General features: G+C 56.1%; 1 protein-coding gene across 2 annotated transcripts; it reads right to left on the bottom strand.

Annotated features, from left to right (window-relative positions):
- Positions 1-4297: 4297 nt before the first annotated feature.
- On the bottom strand, positions 4298-8292 carry SRM (spermidine synthase). 2 transcript variants are annotated; one of them, XM_022598673.3, is made up of 8 exons: positions 8011-8292; positions 7313-7433; positions 6753-6845; positions 5836-5989; positions 5127-5210; positions 4894-5039; positions 4688-4810; positions 4298-4586 (listed from the first exon to the last, which is right to left on the bottom strand). In XM_022598673.3, the coding sequence occupies exons 1-8, from the start codon at positions 8175-8177 to the stop codon at positions 4566-4568; spliced, it is 909 nt and encodes a 302-aa protein (XP_022454381.1). In that variant the 5' UTR covers positions 8178-8292; the 3' UTR covers positions 4298-4565. The 2 variants fall into 2 exon arrangements, with proteins under 2 accessions (XP_022454381.1, XP_022454382.1); XM_022598674.3 differs by lacking the exon at positions 6753-6845 and having other exon boundaries at positions 8011-8290.
- Positions 8293-10183: the final 1891 nt, after the last annotated feature.

Raw genomic sequence — 10183 nt, 5'->3', positions numbered from 1 at the left:
CTTGGGGAAATAAAAATATGACAGAAACAAAAAACTCAACAAGATGTTTGGAAGATAAGATTGAAGAAAACTTCCAGAAAAATAGAGTCAAAAAGAAATGAAAAAGCAGTAAAGTCCTATACAGTATGTCAAAGACTAAATAACAGGAATTCTAGAAAAAGACAACAAAGAAAACAGAGGAAAGGAAATTATAAACAAAATAATGCAAGGAAATTTCCCAGAACTGAAAAGAATGCGAGTTTACCGATTGAAAATGTCCTCCAAGTGCCCAGAACAACAGATGAAAATAGAACTTTACACCTGATATTTGCAAAACATCAGAGAGAAAAATTATGTTCTACAAACTTTGAGAGACAGAGAGAGAGGGGAGGAGAGCGAAAACAGAGCAGATCACTTACAAAGGATCATGAAAAGAATGATTTTGGAGCTATCGAAATAACACTGGAAACTAGAAGTCAGCGTCCAGTGAGTCCCATATTGGGGTATTCACGCCCTCATGTGTAGTCCTCTCCCACACTGAGTAGGGCTTATGGATAGGGCATGACTGGAATGATGGTGTGTAATGTGTGGCTAGGCATACAAGACATCGCAGCGTCCACCTGGCTCTCTCTCTGATCACTCGCTCTGGGGGAAGCCAGCCGCCATGTGTGAGGACACTCAGTGTCCCTGTGGAGAGGTCCACATGGGGAGGAACTGAGGCCTCCTAACATCTGTCAGCGTAATCTGCTAGTCATGTGACTGAGTCATCTTGGAAGCTGACCCTCCAGCTCTAGTGACAGCTTTACTGCAACTTCATGAATGACTCTAAACCGAACCAACCAGCTAAGTCACTCCCAAATTCCTGACCCACAGAAAAGACATGTTTATTGTTATTGTTTCAATCTGCTACATTTTGGGCTAATTTTAAACACAGGAATAGATGATAACAATGGAAAACAGCAAATCTCAAAATGTTGAAGGAAGATAATTTCCAACATATTTCTATACTCAACCAAATTCTGTACCCATCAATTAAGCATGAAGATGGAATCAAGAGATTCATGCATGTCAGGTTATTTAAAACTCTCATCCCTTGTCCCCTTTCTCAGAAGGCTCCTCTAGGATATGCTTCACCAAAACGAGGGAGTAAACCAAGAAACAGGAAGATATGGGGTCCAAGAGACAAGAGTCCCGACAGGGTATCCCACTTGGGGTAGTCAGGAGGCTTGGAACAGATTCTTCAGAGAGATGAAAATGGTAAGATACCGGTAGAGTCCAAAGATCCTCCAAAAAAATTTTTTTCCAGTAATTATTTTTCCTAAATGAAAGTGTTATATACATTATGGTACAACTCATAATAAAGAAATGCATGGTATGTATATTAGTTTCTTATTACGGAACATTCCAATAAGTATGATCATGAATTATAATTATAATGAGGCTATAGGTAAAACACTTAGAATCTCACAATAAGAAAAAAAAACCAAAACTGATTAGCATATTGACCAGAACCTCAGGAAGTGTTTTGAATCCAAACGTCTTAAGAGCTTTAGCGATTTGGTAAAAGTTTGGGGCTAAGTTAGTGATAAATTTATTGAAAATTAAGCGAATGCAAAAACCCTCCAGGAAAAACAAGAAGCTGTGCCAGAGATAAAAAGTTATCGTTTTCTCTGAGTCTCAGCTGAGAACGGCATTTGCCTAAGTTGTAACGGTGCAAACACTGATTGCGGAGCCAACCAAGGTTATCGGTTAATGCTTGAGAGTGTGGTGGGGCAGGGAAGCAAAGAGCTAAATCCTCACGTTCCCCAGTGGAAAATCAACAATCATGACTGAAACTGACAAATCGAGAAGTAGTAATACAAGCATATTGTTTAGAGGCATGAGCAAAATGATCAGCTGAGAGGTAAACGTGGCTGCCTCCAGGGAGAAAAGCAGGTACAGCAGGGCTGCTCTTTCTCTCCTAACAATTCGCATGGGATCTACTTGTATCCTTAAACCGGGGGCGGAGGGGGGCGGGGAAGCAGGGCTAATTTTTTTTTTAACTTTATTTTTTTATACAGCAGGTTCTTCTCAGTTATCCATTTCATACATATTAGTGTATATATGTCAATCCCAATCTCCCAACTCATCCCCCCCCTCCCAGCCACTTTCCCCCCTTGGTGTACATACGTTTGCTCTCTACATCTGTGGGCATGGCTGATTTTAATACCTGAATTTCAGAACCCTAGATAGGACTGATTTTATTCTCCGGGCCACAGACTGGGCCTGTTCACGGCCCTCTTCCAGATTTCTGGAACTTTGGAGGACTCAGGTCACACCCCCACCGAACGCCTGCTTTTGCTTCTGCTTCTGTGGATCAGTCTGTGTTCAAATCACATCCACCCAGCTGTGGGGTTCAGTCCTCAACGCCCACCCTTTCCAGGTGGGCACATGCACGCAGATGCCACTAAAAGTTGGGGAAGCGGAGGGACTGACACTGCAGACATCTTCTAGTCCAGGTCAGGCATTCTTGCAGCTACTTCTGCAACCTGGGCCCTCTCTTCTTCCTCTGCCCTGAGAAGAAATCCTGATTTCCACCAGCTCAGTGAGAACGACGTGACACGTGCTCCTTAATGAAGCCCTGTAACAGCTGAGGACCACTGCTCTCATTTTACAGACAGGGTGACCGAGTCAGGAGTTGTGCGTAGCTCAAGTCACAGAGTTACTGTGACCCAGGTCCAGTGCCCCCAGCGCTGGGACCACCCCCCTTCCCTGCCCACCTTCATTCCCTGGGTCATCCTCACGATGGACCTTCCTGGAGCCTGGTCAGTAAGATGAGCCACGGGGAGGAGGGCCACTGAGAGTGGAGGTCCAGGCAGCTGCCCCTGCTGGGAGCCCCAGGGTGCTCCAGCTGAGCTGCAGAGGCCCACGGAGCGGAGTGGCTCCTGGGAGACCAGCTGCCTGGTAAGGCCTCGGGCATGTCACCTCATCTTGTGTGGAGTTAACAGTATCTTCCTTCCTGCCTTCCTTGTCAAGGTTAAAGGAATTCAAGCTGGTGACAGGACAGTGCTCCATAGCTGGCCATCACCAGTCCTCCTTTGCCTGGTACTTTCTTGCAGCCCAGCCAAGTCCTGACTCCGCCGGGCCTCCGCGGGAGGGGGAAGACCGGGGGGTTGGAATGGGGAGGTTAGCTTGGGATCAGACTTGCTGACCAGGGGTGAACCCCAAAACGTGCTCACAGACCAGGGGCTTCGTGAGGGTGGAGCACGGGAAGCCCAGAGGGGGTGGGTGACTGGCCTGAGGCCACTCGAGGAGTTGGTGGCACAGCTGGACCCCTGTTCCCACCCCTATTATGACTGCAGTCTTAGCTCCTGCCGAGTGGTGCCTCCAAGGTGGGTGCCCAGGGTAGGAGCGGGGTTGGGAGTATCCTTGAACCACCGCCAGGGTTCCCACACCCACGCTGGCCCCCAACCTGCCAGCCCGTCTCCCAGGTTAACACATTCCCTGACCACGTCCCTGCCGAGGGCAGGTGCGGGGCGGGGGAGGTGATGCCGGCTTTTGCAAGGAGCAGGGGCCAATCCCCCGAGTTAGGAGGGGACTGGAGGCCCCCTGCCCCAGCCTGCATCCTGTTGTGGTGGCTCCTGTCCCACCACCAGACCCTCAGTCCCCGCAGTCAGCAGGACCGAGGTGCCTGCCGGTTCAGCACCTTGGAGAGGGGACAGTCACATGCCCACAGAGTCCTTGTGGAGCCGCCCACACCTGCTTTCTCAACCTCTCAACACTTGGGGGAAGCTTCTAGGAACTTACCAGAGGGCAGGCTCGCGAGGGGGGCAGGCAGGATCTGAACCCAGGTCTGTAATCTGAGCCGAGTCAAGGCCCCTGACTTGCAGGCCCAGGGAACCGGACCCCAGTCACGCTCCTCAAGGCTGCCTCTGGGGTCACATCCGCACCCACCCCAGGATGGGACCTGGCCCAGAGTCTTCTGAGGACCCTGCCGGGCAGCCCCAAGACAAAGCAAAGCCCTTGACTTTGACAACCCCCAGCCCGGGCCCCATGGGCCTATCACCACCAGCCTTGTGCAGGGCTTGGTGAAGGAATGGCTAAAGCTTCTCAGGACAGACTTGGGTCCAGTTTGATGACTGCTGCATCCCTGGGCACCACGGGGCTCAAGGGGCCGGTCCACGGTTACACAAGGAGGCAGGCCTGCCTACTCCCACGGCGGACAATTGAAGGCCAGACAGCGGGGCCAGCTCAGGGTCTGGCACACAGGGGAACCCATTAATGGCTGATGCAGCCCCTGCCTGGGCCAGTTTGAAGTCCAGGGACACACAATTCAGCATTTTGTTATAAATACACGTGTTTGGTGAGTGAGGGGCGACAGAAGGTGGGTGGTTGCTGTACACAGCTGGTATAGGCTTGGAGGCTGAACTCCACACACAGGAAGACAGACAGTCCGCCCAGCAGGGCCGGCCGGGCAGCGTTCTGGGGCCTGTAACACTCGGTTGGTGGGCGAGCCAGCGGGGGTCTTGTCCAGGGCTGGTGCGGCCCAGGTGCCCCGGAGGCTCCCTGGCCAAGGTCCTGGGCAGCGTGGGCAGCGGCACGTGGGCTCAGTGCACATCATTCAGAGCCTGGTGGGACACGAGGCCTAGTCAGGAGGGTGCTGGATTGTGAGGGGGTCAAAGGGGCCCTTCAGGGAGCCCTGGGTCTCCCTGCCCCGCAGGTAGCTCACCTTCCGGGCAAACTCGGGCAGGACGAAGGCTGCCTGGTGCACGTCGGAGTTGTAGTATTTCAGCTGCATCTCTTCCACCTGCTTCTGCGTCAGCTGTTGCACGGGCTCCCGGAAGTTGGTGCTCTGGGGACAAGGGGGGGTCTCAGGGGAGCGCTTTCCGTGCCCACCTGCCCCGCTCCCGCCCCCAGGACAGCCCCGCCGCTCACTGGGTTTTTGCTGCACAGCATGAAGCCGATCTGGCCACTGGGGTAGGTGGGGATGGTGCAGTAGGCGTAATCCACCACGGGGAAGAGCGACTTGCAGAAGTGCCGCATCTCCTTGATGAGGTCCAGGTGCAGCCACTGGCACTCGCCTGGGGGCGGGTCAGGCAGCATCAGCACTGGGCAGGCGGCGCTCCCCCCGCCCCCCGCGCTCCCCCCGCCCGGGGCGGCCCGCTCACCCTGACAGCAGAGAATGCCGTCCTCCTTGAGGGCGGTCTTCATGAGCTGGTAGTAGGACTCCTTGAACAGACTCTCAGCAGGGCCTGAGGGGAGCAGGGGATAAGGGACAAGGAACGCTCCGGCTGAGACTGCCTGAGCCTGGCTCTGGAGGCGGCAAGGGCCGCTGTCACCTGACCACACAGACCCTCACAGCTGCCCAGGGGCAGAGCTGAGAACTGAAGCCAGGTCTGTGGAGTTCAGAAACCAACTACGAAGAGGGTGCTTTTGAGAGGGGCAGGGATCCAGGACCCCAGTATGAGGGGGCTCCACATTTTAATCCCATTCCTGGGGGGATGCTCATAGGCATCGCATCAGGGGAATCTCCACCCCGAGCCTTGGTTTGAGGCTAGATACCCCGCACACCCTGATGCTGGCCTGTCAAGAGCAGAGAGGAGGCTGAAGAGGAAACTGGGGCCTCAGTGGCCCAAGCCCAGAGCCCCACTCTCTTCCAGGTTCTCAACCAACTTGTGAACTTTGTGCAGTCGCCCAGTCCCCCTATTCTGCTGAGCCATGTTTGAGTGGGGAGGTGACAACTCAGAAGGGAAAAGAGCTGCACTAATTCTGGGGCCCCCTGTGTCCTCTACTCCGCGACTCAGACTTGGGACACAGAGCGGGAGGCTGGCCTTCCCTCTGGTGGCTGCCAGAGGCCCCAGGCCATCCATTGCTTACCCATGGGGTCTGAGGAGTCAGTGATGATGACGTCGAAGGCGTCCTGGTTCTGTTTCATGAACTCAAAACCGTCACCCACGTGTAGGGTCAGCTTTGAGCTAGAGTAGCCAATGGCCATGCCCGGCAGGAACTTCTTAGAGACTTGAATGACATCCTGGGGAGGAGACAGGAGGGAACAGGTTGGGCCACGGGGGTTGGGGGCCCTGGAGGCAGACAGAGTTGAGTGGGACCCCCTCTCAGAGCCCGGTCACCTTGGACGAGCCACTCCCTTTGTGGAACCCCAGTTTCCACATCTGTAAAACAGAGAGCAGTCTGGTACCTCCCCATAACTTCTCGGAGGGCTAGCTCCCGCCTGCAGCTCGGCCCACACCTCCACCACCCCTGCTCCCTCTCCCCAGACACAGCCACCGCAGCTGGGTGGCTATCTTGCTATTTCAGAGGGTTAGAATTCCAGCCTCCACCGGGAGAGCCTTTCCCTGTCTCCACGTGGCCAGCTGCTTCTCATTCAGACCTCAGCATCAACCCACACCCTAGGGACCCACCTCACATTCCTTTATCAGATAACCCTTTGATACCGCCTCCTAACTAGAATATCGGCTCCAGGGAGGCAGGGACTGAACCCGGAACCTAGACGCTCACTGAAGCACGCTGCTGTAAAGGGCAGGTGCGCTAGTGGTTGCAGTCCCCTGGGGCTTCTATGAAGCATCAGCTCTTAGGCTTATGAAGAGCTGGCATCAGTAGCACACCTACTCTGTGCCAGGTGCTTTACTACCTGCTTTTCCTACTGAATCCTCCAGCGTGTTCTTGAGACCAAGAAACAAGGCCGAGAAAGGTTAAGCCACTTGCCCAAGGGTAAACAGCCAATTCAGGGAGCACTGGGACTTGAATCCAAACCCCGCCCGGCTCTGCGCACTCACCTCGTCAATCTCGCACTGGACCACCGACTCCACGGAGGAATGCTTGACCACCTCCCGCAGGACACCCCCATCCCCGCCCCCGATGATCAGCACCTGCCAGGGGAAGAGTCAGCCAGGAGCGGGGCCCTGGGCACCAGCCCCACCAAACAGGCTCCAGCAGGACTCAGTGGCTGGCCTCCCTGCCCCCCAAACTGCGCTGAGCAGACAGAACCACCTGGAACAATTTCTCCGCTCCTCTGTTCCACAAGCCTTGTTACTTCACTTTCTACTCCTAGAAAAGCTCTCCTGCCCTAGGAACCTGGCACGATGTGTCCCCCGTTCCTGGAAACTCCCTCCAGCGCGGCTCCTTCTCAAGCTCCAGGCCTCAGCCAGGCTGTCAGCCCCCAATCCTTGTAAAATGGGTGGCTCTCCCCACTAGCCCCCTCGTCCTTGCTAGCACTTTCTCTGACAGCTGTTTGGGAAGCACCTGAGCTGAGCACTGAGCGCAGCTGGGGCCCCCAGCACTGTTCTGTGGGACCTATCACTGGCCTCAGGGCTGGATGTGGGTGGGATGGGAGTACCTTGCGTGGGTTGGGGTGGCTGTAGAGAGGCAGGTTGGCGATCATCTCCTGGTAGGAGAACTCGTCCCTCTCTGTGCACTGGATGACACCGTCCAACACCAGCACGTTACCGTAGCTCTTACTGCGGGTGGGAGTGACAGTCAGGAATCTGGGTTCCCCGGGAAAGGGGCAACGTGCCCCGACTCGCCCTGGGTGAGAAGAATCTCCCCCAACCTGCAGAGGGGCTCCAGGGGTGAGTCCTAAGGGGTGACACGTGGCGAGGATCGGCGGGCAGGCCCGCTAGGTGGAGGCTGGACTCGGGGTCCCGGCTCTGACGTGTCCGAGACTGACACGTGGAGCTCGGCGCGTCGGGTCGGCGCAGACTCCGGCTCCCTCCCCGCCGAAGAGGACCGCCCGCAACGCCGGCCCCCCAGCCCAGCGAGACGGGATGCAGGGTGGGGAGGGGACTGAGGGAAGAGACGGGCCTAGTTACGAGAACTTCTGACAGTTCTGCAGGGACAGGAGCTGGCAGAGACGGCCGGGGGCATCCGGAGGTAAAGGGCGCAAGACAGGGGTCCGGCAGGAAGAGGGGCGGGCTGGGCCGAGACCGGGGCAGGAGTCCCGGCGGGCTGCGTGGGGTTGGGCAGCTGGCAGCCGGCGGTCTGGGCTGAGAGCCGTCGCCGGGGCTCCGGGGCGCGGGGCCGGGCGGGCGGGGGTACCTGCGAAAGACGAGGATATCCTGGTACTGCGAGCGTCGATGGTGTAGCAGCTGCTCCACCTGCAGAGACAGGGCCTGGCCGGGCCACAGGCTGCACGTCTCGCGGAACCAGCCCTCACGGATGGCAGCGGGGCCGGAGGCAGCGGGGCCGTCAAGGCCGGGCTCCATGGCGGCGGGCGGGCGGGCGGCGCGGGGCGCGGGCCCGGGACTGCAGGCCGCGCGGAGCCGCAGCACAACGGGGCCAACTCCTCCCCGCCGCCCGCGCCGCAACCTAACCCTGCCGGCGGGGCGGGGCCTGTTGCCAGGGGCGGGCCCCAAGCCCTCCAGTGGCGGCGCGAGCGCTCGGCGGCCCGGCGGTCCCGCCCCGCCGGCACTCCGAGCGCGCTCATTGGCTGCCTCGCTGGAGCGCGGCGCCCGGTGGCTGCGGCCGGCTGTCAGTCGGCGGCAGCAGGGTAGTGCGGCCTGCTTCCCGGGGCCACGTGGGGCCGGGTTTGGGGAGGCACCGACGGGCGCGGAGAGGGAGCGAGGGGTACCCGACTCCGGAGGGGAAACCTGAGCTGACATCTCGGGCTCGGCACGGAGTGTCCGAGCGCCGGGACGTGCGGACCGCCGGCTTGAACCCTCGGGCTGGAGACTCCGGAGTGGGCGGCTACATTGTCCGGCGAAGAGTTACGTTGTTGGCGCTGGAGCGACGGAGTAGAATGTATCTCTCACCGCGTCCCTGAATTTGACTCCCTGTTGGACTTCAACAGTGTGTGTGGTTTGTCGGGGGCACAACGAGGGTTTTATTTACTTGAGAAGGACCATCACAGCCCCACGACTTAAGCTCGATTTAGCCGTTTCCCCTTAGATTCCGTGAGCCATAAGCGTATGGCTGCTGAATGAGAAAGAGTTCTTAACGAGTTTCTAAATTTACCAGCAGTGTCCCGAAAGAGGCCAACACATGCATATTCAGCACCAGAAAAGACTGGCCCCCAGTTTTTTGTTTTGGGTTTTTTTTTTTTTTTTTTTTTGCCAAACTAGGCCTCGCTCCTTGAAGGGTGGGTGGGTGGGGAATGTGCTTTCTGTTTTTATGAAAATGTCAAGGAACTTCTCTGAATCACATTAAGCATGCTAATTACCAAATATTAAATGCTAATTGCTCTACATGCGTCGTTCTTCTAATGCCGGGGAAGGGAGATGAAATTGGTATAAGCTACTGGTGACATTATGACAGGGATGTTTTTTGAGTCATGTTTTGCAACCTCTGCTTGGAGTTGGGAAGCCTGTGTCCTTAACCGCAGGTGAAAAACACACTGGTGTTTATCAGTTAGTGCAAGCCTCAAGCCTTACAGCAATGAGCCTCGGTTGGGTTAAACTCCTTTTAAAGGGGAAGTGAGCCAAGGCAGTAAAAGAATTGCTCGGAGGTGGCTCCCACGGAACTGTTACCCGACCCAGGGTCAGGATCACACAGCAGATGAGATCATCAACCAATCTATCAGCTGCTACAGGCTTGACTGCGTTCAGCCGTGCACTTGGCTCATGGTGCTGACATCACAGCCTGCACGTCGAGACGTCTATGCCTCTGAGCTGTGACAGCCTGCTCACTTCGGTGTACCCTGAGCCAGACTGTAAGCTCCATGAGACTAGGGACGGTGCCTGTAGCTGGCAGCACTGAGTAACAGGCTGAGTGGACGTGGGAGGCCAGGATGTGGGTCCAGGCACCCAGTGGAGTCAGCTGCCTTGGCTTTCTTCCAGGCACTGCACAGCTGAGCCCAGATGGGGGCCCTGGCATTCCTGGGGCACTGCGTGGGGTGGGGGTGGGGCAGTGGAAGATTAAGTCTATCCCATCCCTCCCCCAAGTTGAACAGAGCTGCTCCAGCATGTGCATCCTGAAGCGAGGACAATGAACTACACCCTTGGCCCCTCCTGTAGAGGAGGTAAAGCTGTGGTCTCGGCTTCAAGCGCCAACAGCAAACAGGACCTCTAAGCTGGTATGTATAGCAGTAGCTCAGACCCTCCAAGTTCAAAGAAAACGGCCCTGAATACATTTCAAGCAAAAAGTTCCCCACATGTACAGGACATAGAGCCCAGAAATGTCACCCAACTTCAGATCACAAGGAGGAAGAACTGTGGTTTTGCCATTAGTAGCCATTGTTATACAGCCCAGTTAAATCTACAACTGATAGGGAAAA

This window comes from Delphinapterus leucas, chromosome 1, assembly GCF_059928025.1.
Source record: "Delphinapterus leucas isolate spDelLeu-1000000601 "Yukka" chromosome 1, BTC_Dleu_Yukka2, whole genome shotgun sequence".
Taxonomy (NCBI): Eukaryota; Metazoa; Chordata; class Mammalia; order Artiodactyla; family Monodontidae; genus Delphinapterus; species Delphinapterus leucas.
Note: the sequence above shows the minus strand (reverse complement) of the source record. Positions and strands in the feature narration are given on the sequence as shown.

Excerpts from the sequence above, each read along its gene's own strand:
- SRM (XM_022598673.3), bottom strand. The coding sequence starts at position 8,177 with ATGGAGCCCGGCCTTGACGGCCCCGCTGCCTCCGGCCCCGCTGCCATC. Across the intron at positions 5,990-6,752 it reads TCCAGTGCGAGATTGACGAG|GATGTCATTCAAGTCTCTAA; the intron begins GTGAGTGCGCAG and ends TCTCCTCCCCAG. Across the intron at positions 4,811-4,893 it reads TGCTGTGCAGCAAAAACCCA|AGCACCAACTTCCGGGAGCC; the intron begins GTGAGCGGCGGG and ends CCTTGTCCCCAG.